The 18870-nt window shown below is 30.1% G+C and overlaps 1 protein-coding gene across 8 annotated transcripts; it reads left to right on the top strand.

Moving 5' to 3' along the window:
• The first annotated feature begins 11860 nt into the window (after positions 1 to 11860).
• LOC141460508 (uncharacterized) lies at positions 11861 to 18783 on the top strand. Of its 8 annotated transcripts, none has more exons than XM_074140572.1 (9): positions 11861 to 11990; positions 12457 to 13232; positions 13659 to 13811; positions 13977 to 14074; positions 15620 to 15725; positions 15975 to 16135; positions 17432 to 17654; positions 17729 to 17918; positions 18419 to 18783. In XM_074140572.1, the coding sequence occupies exons 6-9, from the start codon at positions 16046 to 16048 to the stop codon at positions 18738 to 18740; spliced, it is 825 nt and encodes a 274-aa protein (XP_073996673.1). In that variant the 5' UTR covers positions 11861 to 11990; positions 12457 to 13232; positions 13659 to 13811; positions 13977 to 14074; positions 15620 to 15725; positions 15975 to 16045; the 3' UTR covers positions 18741 to 18783. The 8 variants fall into 8 exon arrangements, with proteins under 8 accessions (XP_073996673.1, XP_073996672.1, XP_073996677.1 ...); XM_074140571.1 differs by having other exon boundaries at positions 12457 to 12560; positions 12992 to 13811; XM_074140576.1 differs by having other exon boundaries at positions 12457 to 12560.
• The last annotated feature ends 87 nt before the right edge of the window (positions 18784 to 18870 follow it).

The following is an 18870-nucleotide window of genomic DNA, read 5'->3' on the forward strand; positions in this document are numbered from 1 at the left end:
ACCTATTTTAAGTAGAGAGCCATTTCTCCTTAAATAATTTTAATAAATCTTACCAAGAGCCGCAAGGATGATAGAGTAAAAAACCTCTGTAGATCATTTGTATTCGCAAATTATAATTTTATGATATTCAATAACATTTAAATGTTTTATATATTTATTTTCACATATTGCAAAGAAATAAACAAATAAATAATAACTTAATCTTTGTTTAAATGAACAGGCGGCAGTCTTATATAATTACGTACTTCATTTTAATATAATTCTATTCAATTTCAAACCAAATCTCATTTAAAATTCTTTTTGAAAAAATATCTTTACTTTAATAAATGAAATTTTCATTTGTTTCAATAAAATTGAAATATACAATTTATTTTGGACGGGCTGAAGAGCCACAAAATTTGGATAAAAGAGCCGCATGCGGCTCGCGAGCCGCGGGTTGCCGACCCCTGTCCTAGGCTATTACAAAAATAGGAGAATTCTACCGGACTTAGAAAAATAGTGACGCAGTTTTTGGCATTATTATTAGTTAATAGGTAATGACCTCATTTTCTAATCTGATAATATAGTCTTCTAATTGTAATGTAACTCTCATATTCTCAAAAGGAAAAGCATTTATATATTTGCTATTCTACTGAAATGTGAGTAATATTCTGGCTTGTGCACTTTGAGTGAGGTTCTTGTTGAACTTCTGAGAAACAGTGTCCCGGTTTTCGTTTTCACTCACGTAACTATTCTTATAAAATTGAAATCAGATGAATATAAATAATTCTCTGTTGTAATTGGTAAATAATTCTTTAGGCCTTAAATTAAGAATATTTTGGCCGTTGTCGGAAAAATAGTTGAATATATGATTTATTTTCTTGTAAGTTTTCAGTTCTATTGTATCATCAGAACGTTTCGAGTAGGATTCAATTGTCTATGGTTAACATTAGAAGATAACGGAATCACATTCGAAAAATCATAATGAAGGCCAATGAACTTAGAAATATTCAATAATTAAAACAAAAAATCACTTATTATTTGCGAATTTTACTTTCTTAATTATTCTGATTTCAGAGGAGTTCTTCCTTTTGCTGTTTCATTATTGATTTGTAGATTTGTTGATTGCATACCTACTGTATACGAGAGGGATCCATTTGTTGCATACTTTGCTTGATAACTATGGCAATAGAGAAGAATTAATGGGAAAGCATTTCTTGAAATAAGGTTTGTTTTATTTTTATTATTATTATTTGTGGCAATTGAGTGCGAAATGCGCTATTCTTAATTTTTTTTTTTTGTTTTATTTCAGACTTTATTTTAGTGGTAATTTTTTTTAAACGTTGTTCGTGTCCGGGTTTGTGTATAGAATGTTTTTGCCACCGAAAATAAATAAAAATTAAATTTTCACGAAGAACTTACTATGTATTAGGTGGAGGTAACAACAGATCGTACTGGAATGGTTTTTAGTGATAAGAAATCTTTTTAAAAAAAATAATTGTGCAAGACTGTGTAATTTTAATAGAAATCTGTGTTAATTTAGAAGGTGTGGGTCCTTGATATCGTTTAAAAGTGCTAGAAAAATTGCAAAGCAAAATAAATTAATTTATGGAAGGAAACGCTAGTCACAACTAATGCTAATGGTGGCTATTTTTTTTTTTGCAAGAGTACACTCAATTAGCGTATGCAGTTAAAAATATTTCTTTACTCAATATTCCTTTAATATTCTATAAAATTTATCTGATGAGGATCCTAAATCAAAAAATTAATTGATCAGTTAATTGAAGTGCTTCGTCTTCGTAACGGTTTCATGATTATTCGCTTTTTTGAAGTTAAATCGTTACACACCAAAAAACAGTATAAGAGGTAAGGAAATATTATTGTTGCAACCAACTGTTTTCTTAGTGTAATAGGCAGATTATTTCAATCTATTTCAGGTGGTGCAACGTTTTTGAAAGTTTGATAGAAAAGTCATTAACATGATTATTCCAGGATGTGTTGTGTGATGTGTGACACTTTTGAGGATTTTGTGTATGCAACAAGGATCTGATCTGCAGTAATTTTCTGAATGGAAATATTGGATGTAATATTATTTTACTTGACTCACACACCAAATGAGTACAAATCCAAATTATATTTTGTTATACTCTTATTCTGATTCAAACAAAGGTCAGTCTATGTAAATGGATTATAAAAGATGTGATAAAACCTATTCCTGAGTATCCCCTGAATGTCAATGTCAATTATATCACTTTTTTTCAAATTTGAAGCATATTTACTAAGTCTGGTGTATAACCTATCTTATGTTGATAATAGAATGCACAAAATAATATTTTTGATGGCTGATGAACAATTATTTCAGAAAGGAGGAATTTAGGACGGGTACAGTATGGAGCAGCAGAAGTGGCCAATATATTGGCATGTCAAGACTGAAGAACAAATAGAGCTACGCTCAGAGATTGCGAATCAATTTTTTGGTGATATGATAACTTTGGCACTTTAAGACCTGAAGCGGACACAAGAAGGATTAGCGAAAAAAATCCCTAGGATATTACAAAAATTGGAGAATTCTGCTGCCGAACCTAGAAAAATTGTGACGTATTTTTTGGCTGTAGTTTGTAGGCCTCATTTTCTAATCTGATAATATATTCTCCTAACAGTAATGTAATCCACATATACTGATACTGAAAAGCATTTATTTATTTGTTTGTTATTCTGTTGAATTATTAGTAATATTCTTCTGCATTGTGCGCCTTGATGTGGTTCCTGTTGAATTCCTAAGAATCAAATGTCGCAAGTTTTCGGTTCTACTCACATAACTATTCTTATGAATTGAAATTACAACATTTGTTTATTGATAAAAATAATTCTGATTTAATTGTTAAATAATTCTTTAGGTCTTAAATTATGAATTTTTCGGCCATAGCTGGATAAATCCTTAAACTATAACAAATTCATTTCCGTTTGTGTCATTCATGAATAACTTTTTAGTGTGTTACTGTTGTAGTCAACATCAGAAGTTAACAGAATCACATTCAGAACCTCCTGGTAAAAGACACCAACGTGTCCATTGGAAAAAATAATTTAAAAAATGTCTGGTCATTTTATGAGACTCTTTAATTTTGAGAATTATTTTTATTTCAGATTGTTTATCATATCATTCTCACTATTGGTCTCCGGATAGGATAATAGAGAACCAACATTTCTCTAGTGTGGACTATCTGTTACATATTTTGTGTAGAATGTTTCAGCACTGGGTAATAATTGTATTCATGGAAAAACATTCCTTGAAAGGAAGGGTTGTTTTAATATTATTAATTGTGCAAAAGGCAAATGGTATTCAGCAATTCACACATTAGTTAGTTGTTAGTTACATAGACGTGTTTATGGAGTTGATGTAAGAGCCAAATTCCATTTAATATTTTATTGTAAACTACCTTGTAGTGTTAAATATTCTTACTCTTTTTTAGCTTTCGCCGGTGTTTGTGAATAGAGGTTTTTGCCACTGAAAATAAATAGAAATAAATTTTGTATGGAGAGCGTGCTATTCGATAGGTGGAAATTAAGAGAGAGAAAAAGAGGAGAAAGTGAAGAGAGAGCTAATGACAGCCTAATGTTTTGGACTGTATAACTTCTCCACTTGTATGCTTCATTGTTTCTGCTATCACTGTTACTTACATCGCAACGCGCTGATTGTCGCAAAAATGAACGCAAAAAAAAAATATTTCATTGAATAATATTTTTTCAGATTGAAAAAGCCGATACTGGGGCACTGCCGCAAAACTGTGTCATTTAATTACTCTAAAATAAAAGAAAGTTTAGAAATAACCATCAAAATTATTTCATTAAGAATAAATTATAATTATATGTATTAAGGTAGAATAAAGAATTTATAACACTAATCTAATAATACTTCTATAAACATAACCATTAAACATTAGGTCATATATGTAAATAATAAAAAATTGTAATAAATGCATTTTACTATGGAAAAAAACAAGAAATAACATGCCCATGCATTCTAGCGGCAATCAGTTGAACTACGGTAAAACATTAGTTCAAGCTGTCGCCGCTAGAAAGCATGAAAATGTACTTTTCTAACTGTTGGAAGCCACACGTAACACTGCTAGAGTCTAGTTATACCACAGCAAAAAAATTTCTGTTCAGTACCATCTCAGTGACGAAGGAGGGAAGATCGTTCTGTCGTCCGTCTCACCAAAAATATCTATTTTAATCTTCAATAGGTCTGACTTCAATCTTGAATAAATATTAAACAGTTGAAAAAATAACAAGCATAATTTTCCTATAGAAAAAACAAGAAATAACATGCCAATGCATTCTAGCGGCGATTGCTTGAACTATGGTAAACATTAGTTTAAGCTTTAGCCGCTAGACAGCATGAGAATGTACTTTTCTAATTGTTTGAAGCCATGGATATACTATAAGTCAGCACAAAAACTTTATTTAGTACCATCTGAGTGATGAAGGAGGGTAGGTCGCTTCTTGTCCTCCGTCTCATCAAATATGTCTGCCATCTCTCCAATGTTTCTATTAATGGAAATGTGTAAGTTGAATAGTGGGAAGGGTGAAAAGGTAATCGACAACTTGTTAGTGAATGGCTAGTGGTAGGTTTGGTTCAGTATAAGCGTATAATATTTGCCCCACCCTCCACACCCGCGAACTTAACTTGGTCATATAGAAACCATGTCAAAATGTCCGCTAGCGAAGCAACATCCATTTATTGCTTATTTTTTCAGTAAATACTACCAATTTAAGCTTAATTTTATCACCATTAATTAAAGATAACTTAATACCACCTAATTATAATTTTTATTAATTAAAAAATGTCTAATATCTTTTATAGATTAAAAAAAATAATGTAGTTTAGAGAAATATTACTTTGTAGAATGACTGCCAGGGAGCAGTACCTGTTACTCAACGAAAAGTACCTTTCAAGCTTTGTTAATTAATTAAATGTTTTTCAGCGCCTATGAAGGTCAAAAGTAAAAAATGAATGTTCCTTTTATTAGCTAAGCTTATGAAATAATAAATTATAGTAAATAAGTAATTGCCTATTTTTTCAGGCGGGCTTTGTTACGTTGAACTACCAATAAGGTGTCGTGGACGGAGGCGACTAGCAAAACATACTTTACTGTAAAATTCCTTTTATTTACCATTAAATAAAACCCAAGGCCTAAACCCGAAATCGAACCTCCTATGCCACAATACATATTAGCTTTACAGGTCTCGCTTCTAACCGCTCCGCTTCCGTGGCGCCTACGGTAAAACTGAAAATTAATTAAGGATAAAAAAAGCAGTAAATAACATGCTAAGTAAAACACATACTGATATATACATATATTTATTTTATGTATTTTATTATAAAAATCTTACTTTTACATGTTAAACTGTCCTTATAATATCGCCTAATCTATTTTTCTAATGTTTTTTGCGTTTGTTTTATAATTAATTCAGCTTATCTTTCTCTTAGGTTTGATTTATCAACTACGACTGAAAAAATCGACAACTGGCATAAACTGAACACTTTACGTCTTCTAAGCTTTCAATTTGATAAGGTTTAGGTGGGATTAATTTTAAGGAAAGTAATACCCTATTTATATTCTTATAATTAAAAGAGGAAATGAATATTACAATAACAGCAATAATATAAAGGAAAACTCCTTTGAACAGCAAACTTTAACTGATGTTTTCCTGGCAGAATCACTATTCCTTAAGGAATATTAGCTGGGTAGTTTCTTTGTGATAGATCTATTACACTAAATCCCGCTTCATCGCCTTCATCAACTTCTGTAATACGGGCTACCATTTTTGCTGCAATTCCTCCCTTCAACGTTAGATTAGCTAAATGTTCAGCATTTTTTTTGTTTCCAACGTATCGTAACATCTGGAACATTCAATTAAGTGAGTCAACGACTTTGTGATATTGGAGATAAGAAGCATCCATGTAATATTACAAACCACTTAAATGATTAAATAGATGATTTCTTTCTTACTCACAATCTCTTCTATCTCAAAAACGTTGCTGATGATATTACATTTTATGCAAAAACACCGGCACAGAAAGGAGCTTGAAAGTAGTTTAAAAAACAAATTAACAAAAATTAATAAAAAGGAACAGACGAATTGGTACGAGATTTCTAAAAATACTATTATAAAATTGGAAGTTAGATTATTGCAAGGATGTGTCATATCTTTATATTTCATGGCATGTTTTCGACTAAGAGACTAGTAAGTCACCTATTGGGCCTATACTTGTAAACAATTGTTTAGTGCTTGCAGTAATCTTTGATTTTATCTTCCGCAGCACTTATATTGAATGTTGACCTGTTGCGGACATTCAACCATTATCAATGGCAGTTTAATAATTTGGCCTAGAAATGTTAACTACATATATATCAAAATAAGTTCAGTCAAAATCGAAAATCTAACCAAATTATCTACTTCTAATAATGGTTGAAAGCCAGCAACCGAGCAAGGATACAATAAATAGTTATGTTAGACGGAAAAAATAAAAAAAATTGTAACTTGTTTTACATTGTGAAAGACTACTGTAAAAATGGGAACCGATGTAAAACAAATAGGCAATAATCTACTTTTCTCTTGCAATATTGGATGATACAGTAGAAGAAGAAGAACAGAACTTTGTAATTTTAATAAAACTGAAGGCACAATTTTTAATTTCAATTGTAATTAATTCTCATGTTAAATTATTAAAATAACAATTTCCAATCAATAGCGAATTGGCCTCTCATATCGTCTGCATCTAAACGTCCATTTGACTAACAACAAAAATAAATGTTTGCATTATGAACTTCTTCTCGCTATTAATACAAATATTTCATATATTCTATTCTAATAATTAGTCACAAAAGTGGTGAACAGTACTCTTACTATTAATTTGAAAAAATAGGACTTATATAATAGTAATTCAAACTATTATGTAGACTATTATATAGCGACTTACCTCATGGTGTATTCAACATAGATTTTTAAAAAATTCGCCAATGTAAATAGACGATGGTTGTAACATTAAGGCTTCTTCTGCTCATATTTTGATGACCAATTATTCAGGGCATAATTTCACTCCAAGGTCTTCTATTTTGCATACCAACCACTTTGTATTAATTAAATGTTGCAAATGATTGTCGTTTAACTTGTAAGAGACAAATGGCAACCCTTAAATTTTGTGATGTACAGGAAGTAAACTTCATAGAATGTTAAAGGAATATTGAGCATTGAAATATTGTTTAAATACAATACATACTCTTTTTAATATACTCTTGCACAAAAGTAATGCAAGTAATGCATAATAGCTCAACCTATTGTTGAGGCTGGCGTTTCCTTCTATAAAATATTTTTTATTACTATACTATTTTTATTTCTTTTTTAACCAATAAACGATAATCAGCATCCATACCAATAAAATTATCGATGTATTTTAATGACAATTACAAAATTAAAAATTATATAATCTTGTAAGTTTACTTTTTTAAAAAAGATGATTTCTTACCACTTTAAATAATTCCAATACATGTTGTTTCCTCCACCTTTCAAACAGTAAGTTCTTCGTAGGAATTTAATTTTATATTTATTTTCAGTAGCAAAAATACTTTAATACAAATTAAAAGGAAGTTTATTAAACTCCAAAGATCCATTAACGGATTTTGATCTCACTCCACCTACATGACCATCAACAAAAAAGAGTGTAATACAAAACACTACATGCCATTAATACAAATAACTGTAATAAATAAATAAATAAATAATAATTATTACTATTATAAAACCAACCTTATTTCAAGGAAAGTTGTATCATTAAAATAATTCCGCCCTATTGCTTTAGCTTTCCATGCATAATAAGCAATACACTGGAATAATGTGTGTTTGCAATCATACCATCCACTGATTGATTAATAGTGTAACACCGAAAGGAAGAACTCCTCTGAAATCAGAAGAATTAAGAAAGTAAGAAATGTCTTCTTTTTTTTTGGGCGCGTCGACTGCTGAGGTCATTAGCGCCTTTTGTTTTTTGCTCTTTCCTATGTCCATTGATGGCCTTCATCAGGATTTTCTGAAGGTGATTCCGTTATCTTCTAATGTTAACCGCAGACAACTAAATCATGTGCTTCGTTTGATTCCACTATTTATTTTGCAACCAACTTGTATTTCTTAAATGTTGTAAAGCTATTCAGTTACGTTTTACTTGTATGATACAAGAAGCAACCCATAACATAATGCAAATTTAAAGCTCTTTAATTAATAAGTTTAGTTTAATTTTTGCACAGGTAAACTTTATCAAATCCTTCGTTCAGTGATACAATAGCTGTAAGTACAGCATTATCCAGTTCTAATTGCTGAGAATATCTTTAACGTAGAGTGTGTTAATTAAACTGACGTCACATTTTTTTAAAGTTTTAATTACAATTAATACTCACAGGAAATTATTAAAATAACAATTTCCCATCTCTAGCGAAATGCCCAGATTTATTAATCCTTCACGAAATTACTTGATGAATGATACAATGGATCCAGAAACCTACAACAAAATAATTGAATTTTTAAAAAAAAAATTTCGTCAAAATATTCTGATAAATTAATATCTAACGAATTGATAAACAATTGTAATTGGACAATTATTTATAAGCATAAACATTAATATCAACTCTGATTTCTATTGAAAAGATTGGTATGCAAGTAGAAACGAAAACAAGACCACATATTTAACTGCAGTTGAATAGGAACAACACTAAAGGCACTCCACCAAAAAGAATAATACATTTCAACACAATAAAAAATAAATAAATGCTTCTGTTTCAGAATAGTGGGGTAGATTTTAGTTGGAAGACTATTTATTACAAATTAATAATATTAAAACAACTAATGATGAAAATATTTTTTTACTTCTTATGAACGATAATGAATATATGAATCGTATAATCTTGCACAACTACTGCCATTCTTAGTGTCAATCGAGGTGTGGAAATCCTTTCTCCATAAATTAATTCATACTGCTCTGCCATTTTTCTTGTTTGTTTACTCAATTAAAGTTGATCAGGGTACATACACACAAAATTATCAATAAATTTGAAGTAATTGAAATTCATCTATTAATTCACAAATCGACCTTTTTATTATAACATATACTTACCACGATAAACCTTTCTTCTTTTTTTCATAGAACTAGTAGGGATATTAATAATTTACTTCCATTTTCTAAAAAGATTTTGAAATCTGAACCTATAAATGAGTGTGGAGATAACAGAGATGTGTTTTTATTAATAAAGAGATATTGATTGAATTGATCAATCTTTAAGATGTTTTTTGATAGTTGAAGAGGCTAACAACTTGTTGGTATACCACAAATATAACGGATCCCGATTATAGTCTCACCAGAAGCAAGTATTAATTTGGTTCGGCTCTCTTCACTTGAGCATGGGTTGTCTCTTGTTACTGATAAGTACAAATTTCCCCACATGATTGCGTTAATTAAACCATTCAGGAGCAGCAATGCATCTTCATCACTACCGGTAATAATTTTAACTGGTCGGGCTCTATTAGGATTAATATTTTTTCCCTAGCCTGATAGCTTTCTTGAAAAAACAAATTTGCTCTTTGACAGGTTCTTGAAATCTCTCTTGTAAAAGGCAGAAGAACCACTAACGCTGAATCAATCAAATTTGAAATTTTTGCTTCTTCTGGGAATTTGAAAGATATTCTTTAAGACCATACATAATTTTTTTGTGACATACCTTTTGCTGATGAATTTCATTTATAATGTTTGCAAAAAAAACTCCTGTTCATTTATTGGGTCTTTGCGACTAAAATGCTACTGGCGTCGCGATTTCCTCTCTTCTAAGGATAGTAGATAATCCTGGAGATGACTAAGGGAGTGTTACCACTTGAAAAGTTCTCTTCTCGGTTAGTGAGTGAGAGTAGTGGTCACTATTTTCATTCTTGCCAATAGATTATCTAGCGATGGTGTAACTTAACAAAAAAATAAAAACAAATTTACTGGGATATGAGTTAATGAAATTACCTTAGTTTAAAGTTCCATTACGGCTTCCTTGAGAGAATCATAACATTTCTTCAACTTTCCAAATTCCCTTATTACGTCCTTAAAGTTCTAAAACACTTCACCAATTCCATGTTTAAGATCAGAACCACTATTACATCTAAAACAAAAAACTTTAGTTGATTGCTGCGGTCTTTCATAGTCTTCTGATCAGACCTAGACATACCCATGCGTTTTACATAAATCCTCAGTTAGCCAGTAAAACATGAGTTTTATTCGGAAACTTGTAGGTCACATTAACACTTGAAACATAAAAGCGAGACCGAAAAGAACCATCTTAATTATTAAAATAATGTATAATGCGACAACAAACACTAGACACAACCTACATTATAACCTTTAAAAAGAAAAAAAGGAATAAATATAAACACTCCTTAATATATATATCTACTGTTAATCGTAATGTGATAATTTAACTAATTCTTTAGAAAAAGTTCAGAGTGAAAGATCACAAAACATTCCACAGTTTGACTTTTTCAATAGAACTTGCACAATGGCACTTCATGTCTTTATTTATTTTACATACTCGTAATAAAGACTACTTACCGTAGAACTAGAAAGGGTTTTAATATTTTATTTCCTTTTTCTAAGAAAATTTTAAAAACTTAACCTATAAATAAGTGTGGAGGTATTAGAGATGTTTACACTAATTTCCCAGTTCCCGAGAGTGAAGCCAGATGTGATAAAAACTGAACAAAAAGCCAGATCCTTTCAATCACAATTATATATATAGTACATTACTGTTTGGTGATATAATTAATTTTTATCTTCAAAATTAAAAAAAAAAAAACAAATTAAAGAATTACCTTGTGTATTCCAGCTTGTAAATCAAACTTATAGTAAAACTCTGCTTTATCAGAGATAAAGCTTTGAGGTGACTTACAAATGTACATTTCAATTGAATATTTCTGGCTTAAGTTGTTGAAATTATTTTCTAGGAAAAAATAATTTCTCTTGCATGGGTACTTGAGTTCTCTCTTCTAAAAGCCACAAGAACTCGTACTTTAAATCATAACATAATGTGATACTTGAAGTATACTCGAAGTTTAGGAAACGTTCAGAGAAAAAGACCGCAAGCATTCCTCAGTTTGATTACATACATATATAGAACTAGCAAGGATTTTAACAATTAATTTCTTTTTTGTAAAGAGATTTTAAAATCTGAACCAAAAAATGTGTGTGGAGAGAAATACTACACTAATTTCCCTAATTCTGCTGCATTCCAAAGCTGCAGAAGTATAAAACAAAAGCCATTATATTTTCAACTGTTCGGATCACTATTTATTGATTTAGTCAATGAACTTTTTTGCTAAGCACAATTTCATTTTCAAAACTGAAAGTTAAAACAAAGAAAATAATTACCTTGTATCTGCCTCTTGTAAATTGCATTTACAGTAAAACTATGTTTTTATCATACCCTTTAAAGTGCTTTCTAAACTTTATAATTTCAAATAGTTTCTTAGGAAATTATGGCCTGCATTATGACCTTTTGTTCTTATTAAATAAAAAAGTAGGCAGCTCTATTTCTGACTTTTAGCCTATAAATTGATTAAAATTCACAATAATGTTACTAAATAGCGTTTTAGAAAGGCTATATTTAAAGAATTCAAATTTTTGTATAAATATATGTATGTATTAAAAATTAAAATAAAAATGACAAGAGCGAAAAAACGAATTTAAACAGTAAAGAGCTCCTACGCAGGTTTGTATCCTGATACAAAACTTGATATTTTGACCATGTTTAAGTGTTATTAAAGCTTATTTCCAGTTTGCAGAGCGCTCCAGTGGCGATTTTTGGAAACTTTTTGTAACCTTTTGTTTAGCAAATTCCTAATTGGCAGAGAACAAAAACGTAAACAAAAGAAGTGTACTTACTACCCAATTTTAATACAAAACTTGAAATTTCAACATTTTTGAGGTAGTTTTTTTAAAAAGGTATTTTTCCACTTAGCAGTGTACTCGGGTGGCAATTTTATTATGCCATAATTCAAACAATAACCTTTCTTTTTTGCAAAGATTCTTTTAATAAAAAGTTACTTTTATTTTTGGATGGGATGATAGCCAATCAACTGTATTTTAATCTTATATGTCAGGTGCATATTTTGCTTGGAAAGCGATGACAATGAAGAATTCTGTGATGGTAAAAATAAGTTTGAAGAAAGGTTTATTTTTACTGGATAGAGTGGTTGTAGGGCATATCCAAGACAAACCCATTTGCTCCTAGTAGATTTTAAAACAACTTTCATTCATTATTGATTTTTTTTTAGCCCTATCCGGTGTCAGTTAATTTATCGTATTGTCATTTTCATTTAATCTCCTGCAATACCCGAACAATGGTGTATTTAACGGTTAATGGCATAGTGTTTGGCATAACTTTGTTACAGGGAAAGCTGGCCCGTCGTTGTAAAAGTTGGTGGATAAGGAGAAATGAGCCTCATTAAACTCAGGTTTCAACTAATATGCATATGTACCAGTAAATTATACAATGGTAATTATAAATAAAATATTTTGAAATTATACTGTAATAAACAACACGTACTAGTGAAATTAGGTACATAAGTTCCTTCACAATGGTTCATCTAGCCATTATTCCTTTGTGTATTCAGCGGTCATTGTCACAATGTAATATTTTGACAGGTTTGGCCCGTTGGGTTTTGTACAATTTTGTGGATAAGTAGAAAAGAGCCAAATTAAATTTTGGTTCTTACTAATTATGCATATGTAACCTATAATATAGTAAATCTTATAAATAAAATATTTTTAATTATAGTTAATGAACTACGCCCATGAAATTAGCTAAATTGCCCATATTGGTTCATCTGGTCATTCTTTTGACTTACCTTATGATTCTTATTTGTTACTTATCACGTTGGCTTTTTATTACATGTATGTATATAATGTCTGATTATGTTTCAACAGTTAGTTTGCAGTATGATATGATACTTTCTCCTTTGGCACTTTAAGACTTTAGGAGAACACAAAAAGGACTGGTGAAAAATCCTAGAATATTACAGAAAAGGAAAATTCTACGATACCGTACCTAAGAAAATTGTTACGTCTTTTTTGGCGTTTCTAGAAAATGGTTTCATTTTCTAATCTGAAAATTCAATCTTCTGATATGTAACCCACATATTTTCAATAGGAGAAGTATTTATTTAATGTAAGTAATATTTTTCTGGATTGAGAGTCGTGACATTCCTGTGGAACTCCTGAGGAGCAAGTGTCCGGCTTTTGTTTCTACTCACGTAACTATTCATTTGAATTGAAATCAGATCTTTAGCTTTAGATAAAATTAATTCTATATTAACAATTAGTTAATAATTCTTTAGGTCTTAAATTATGAGAGTCGTTCGGCTGTAGCTAGAAAAAGACTTAAAATATATCAATTTTTTTCTGTTTCCGTTGGTATTATTCTCTAGAAACGTTTGAGTGAGTTTCTGTTGTAGTTATTACGTAAGTTAAGAGAATCACATTCAGAAGCTCGTGATAAAGGGCAGCAACAGATCCTGGAAAATATAATAATAAACAAAAACCTCTGCTTATTTTATATAAATTCTTACTTTTAAAAATTATTTTCATTTCAAAGGAGTTCCGTCTTTTTGGCGCCTCACTATTAATCTAGGAATAGGATAGTGGCAAACCGGCTTTACTCTAGTGTGGTTCATCAAGTGCTAATTTTGCTTGGAATGCTGCAGCACTGGAAGAATTACATGAGTGGAAAAACAGTTCTTGAAAGAAGGTTTGTTTTATTATTACTATTTGTGCTAATAACAAATGTTATTTAGTATTCCACACTATTTATTTTTTTTTTTCATGTTAGATATGTTTATATATTTATAGAGTTGATGTAAAAACCAAATTCCTTTTAGTATTTTTAATGTTCAATATTCAAATTCTTTTTTAGTTCCGCCCGTGTTTTTAAATATAAATAAATTTTATATGGAGAACTTACTATTCGCAAGAAGGAGATAATATGAGATCGCATTGGAATGGTTTATAGTGGTAAGAAATGATTATAATAATAAGATCAATTTGAGAATTAATGTAAGAATTTGAATTAAAATTAGCGATCATTTTCTATCTATGTGTCGTGATTATTCTTAATTGGCTAAACAAGCAAAAAAATAAATTAAAAAGCAAGCAACATAAATTAATTTATGGAGGAAGGATATGACGCCTCAACAAGAGCAAAGTATGACCATGTACAACTATTCTTCTTGAACTGTTCTTGAGGTCTTGACATTGTCCGCTATTTAAGAAACGTACCATGTAACTAGTTATTTCACGGATCCATGATCACTCGATACCCCTGTAATGTTTTTTTTTCTCTCCTTGGTTAATCGAGAAAAAAAACTTGCTAAAAAGTTAATTAATGCATGATTAAACTATTTCCTTCCTTCACAGTGGTTTGACAGTCATTAAAGCTACATTTATTTAAAAAAATAAATCCTCTTTTCAAAATGCTACAAATCATATAAATTCATTCTATAATTTAAATATAACAGATAATTATTTTTCTAAGTTTAAAATTATTTTTCGTTTTAACTACTGGTTACAAATTTGAAGAAGTTTTACTTATTCAGTAAATAAAATTGTTAAAATTTTTCTTCAAGGTTCTTCAAACTTAAAAAATGTTGAAATGATTTTTGCTTTTCAAATTTTGCTCTGGCCATATTTTATTAGTTTACATTAAAAAATAATAACTTGCAGTAAAAGTAGAACTATCTTCATAATAAAAATTCTATCTTAAAAATGTTAAGAAAGGCTCCTTTTTTGCGATCATGAGTGATCTCTTACATAATATCCTTTCTCTTCAAGTCGAGAGAGAGAGAAAACTATAGGTTACAACCCTAGATTTATCAAGTTGAACAATGTATGTTGAACAAGGAAAGTGGCTTATAAAAATCAAGAATTAGTGATAGAGTCATCTCAATTTTGCAGGACGAATAATTCTTAACAGACCAAGCAACGTACTCTCAAACGTTCAAACGTACTCTAGAAGTAGGTTTTACAATCAAAAAACAAAACATTTGATTACTTCCTTCCCTTAAAATCTATAAGCTGTAACACTCGAAACAAAATCGAATTAGTTATTTATTACTTTAAAAAAATTTGTCTATTTTGAAAAGATACATTTAATGAATACTCCTTATTGACTACTTTCTATTTTCTACAAAAATGAATCTTAAATTAGTAGAGAGTTATTGCTATCAGGCTAGAATTCAATTCAGTAGTGCAGCTCAAAACCAAATAAATGTTTTACCAGCAAAGCGCAGTGCACTACTTTTATGTTCTAATAAAAAATAAATTTTTATATTTCCTTAAAATTTATTATAATTTATCCCTCGAGAGAAAAATTAACTGAATTTTAAACTTAGAGTTAGAAAATAATTACTATTAGTTGTATTTTAATATAAGGGTTAACATATAAGATGATAGTAGACTATTAAAAAAATCTGTAAAATACAACCTAGAATAGAAATAAATGTGGCTATTATGTTTCAAATGCTGACAAAAGAGAAGGTAAGTCATTTACCTGATCTTCAGTTTCAGCTCAGCTCAAGGACTGATGCAAAGAAAAGTGGGAGATTCGGATTTATATACTGATGCTGTAACGGCGCTCGCCTAACTGGAGTAATTGCAGAGCCATAAGGTAGGTTGAAAATACGGATAGTGTTGAAGTAAATTGTTTTGTAAATAAGTAAAGTTCTGTTTATTTTAAGTGAGAAAAGATTCATACAATTAACGAATAAACGTTCGACGAAACACTTGATACTAAGTACTCATTAATTAGCATGTGGCATAATAGATTAAAACAATACTATTGCTATTTATTATAAAATTGCATTAATTCCTTAAAAAAATCTGTTTTTTGAATTAAAATTTGCTTCTTATATTACAGTAAATTTTTCTTAATCCAAAGTGGAGCCAAGAGCAACAGTTTTCGAGCATACAGTGCCATACGATTTGACAATGAATAGAGCAATTATAAGTAAATCTACAAATTTTGCTAATCTCGCTTTGGTACTTTCAGCACTATACCTCAATCTCAGCATTAATTCTGTAAGTTTTTTTTACTGCTTTTGAGTTAAAATCTCTAAATATAACGAGTAAAGATATAAGGTTTCATTTTTCAATTTACATATATTAATTTTATATAAAGTGAACTTTCTCATTTTAAACAGTTGAATAACTGTTCTCATTTTTAATTGTTAGTGAATTTAAATTAATCTGTAAAATATTGATACTTTTGAATCTTATTATAATTAATAAATGTTACATACACATTCCATTATTTATATTTAGTGCAAAAGAAATTAAATAATACCACCATTTTATAAAAAAAAGTAATTAATATATTTACAGTTTTTTCTTGTATCGTCTCTTAATGTCGCAAAAAGAGTAGTGCACTGGAAATAAATGTTTTTATGTCTTCTGAGACCGAAAAAGTAGTTATATAGAGATAGGACTCTTCTGCTTGTTATTTTATATCTCCATAAAATATATCCAGTCTTGTTTGTCTAGTTAGTTAACAGTTCGGAAGAGCCAATTGGACTACGACTATGAGATTTATTGTGACTCTATTTCTAGTGTAATTAAATGTTTTATAGTAGAATTTACAGCTTGTAATTCATTCTATACATCGTAGTAGTGATGAGCTTGACTTTCCCAGTGGGACTGCTAAACCCAAATAAGCTGTATCAACTACTTTTTTTTGCTGTTAATCGAGATGTCGCTAATGCACTTCCCTCTTCGATGAAAAAGACATTTTTCACCTTAGCTATAATAAGTACATTTCATTTAAACTCCAAATAATCTTACAATTTACTAATATCAGCTCTATAAAATTTGGCTAGGTGTATCTTAGTATCTTAAACGATCATATACCGCATATTTTCCCCCCTTAAGAATTCGAGTTTTGCTTTTTGTCTTCGTAACATCAATCTCTGACATCACTGAGTGACATTCTGTCCCCAAATTTCTGAATCACATTAAAATTTACAATTAATAATGATATAAGCTTTCTAAGCTGGAAGGTTACTATTATTATTATTATTTTTTTTTTTTGGCGCATCAACAGCTGAGGTTATTAGCGCCCGGAGCTTTTTCCAGTGCACTGCCGACCTCCGGACAGTGTTCTCTCGTTACAGACAACACTGTCCATCACCGGACAGTGAGTTGTAAGAAGCTCCTAGGAAGGTTACTATTATTATAACTAAATTAGAAAGTAAATCGATTTGATCTGATTTTAGACAAATTTTAAGTTTTTAAAATCGAGATCAAAAAAATCAAAGTTGATATAGTATTTTTGAGTGATTGTCTTGACAAAAAATAAATTCAGAATTACTGCCATAATAGGCAAATGGTAGCGAATTCTTCCAAACAGGAGAAGCGGTGATGCCAGCTATTTCTGCAGGGGGAATTTGGCCTGAATCACTTGGACGATTCGCTACAAATTATGGATATGGCAGATATTATAAAGATCGGGGAGCTGATCTTGATGGATATAGCAATCGAAGAGGATTTTATGATGACTTGCTATCAAGCAAAAATGTTTATGATGTTGGGAAAACATTTGGAGGTACTTTAATAATGAATTCATCAATAGAATTTTTAATAATTTCTCAGTTTATAGTTTGAAATTATATTTTTTAGAAGGATATGATTATGGCAAGGGAAGTGTAATTGGAGGTGGTTATAGAGAGTTGGATGGGAGAAATAGAGGACATCAAGCTGCGGGGTTTTCTACATCTTATAGAAAGGATGAAAGTGGAGATAAGAAAACATACTATGATGATGGATTAGGACATCATGGAAAGATAACGTATGGTGCACAGGATACTAGGTAGGTGAGGTGTTATTTTAATAAATGAAGGATTTGGTAGTAAGAATAATGTATAATTAGTAAATATAATAATAATAAATACTTTAAATGACATTAACAATTATAAATTTGTTGGGACTCATTTTTAACAGTAATTTTTTGAGATGATCGCGAGAAATTGAAGCATTTTTGTAAATCTCGTTCACTACACAATGTTAAAACAAATTTATGCTCTGCACGTGTCATTTTTTAATTATGCTGCTTATCTAAGTTTGATTTAAAAAACAAAACAAAACTGTATTTCTGAATTCCCAAATCATTGAAAAAAAGTTTATGTACATTATCACTGAAAAGAGTTTTAAAAAGGGATTTATTTGTAAGAGAAGATATACGTTCTACTAGGTATAACTCTCAAATATCTAGTAATAACCTAGTAATTAGGTATTAACAGCCCGTAAATTAAATGAATAAGTTCATACTCAGTTACTTTTTCATTTATAGTATTTTGTTTTAAATTATAGGTTCAGAGATTTAGGAGGATCATCTAGAAAAGGTGGTTATTATGATAGCAATCTAAATCGAAATGCACTTGGGAACACAGGCAAATATGGAGATTCCTATGGATTTCGTGGATATGCCTCCCAAGGAGCTGGCTATACAGGACAAGGAGGATATGGAGGTTACGGCAAATATGGAGGTTACGGAGGATATAGAGGGTACAGAGGATTTAGAGCGGCCAGAATAATTGATCATTCACCAGTAGTCCCTCTTAAGAAGGGCTCTGCTCTATATGTAATACCTACGCCTAAAAAGTTGTATTTTGATACCACTGTAAAACCTTAGTCATAAAAAGTAAACTTGAATAAACAAATACATACAAAATTGATTATATTAATTACTTGTAATTCCATGTTAATTCCTTGTAATTATATAAGTCTTTCTGTAGGAAAGGTTCATGGCGTTTGCCGCAATG

This window comes from Rhodnius prolixus, unplaced genomic scaffold (genome assembly GCF_049639745.1).
Source record: "Rhodnius prolixus isolate KJV_2025 unplaced genomic scaffold, Rpr scaffold_6, whole genome shotgun sequence".
NCBI lineage: Eukaryota > Metazoa > Arthropoda > Insecta > Hemiptera > Reduviidae > Rhodnius > Rhodnius prolixus.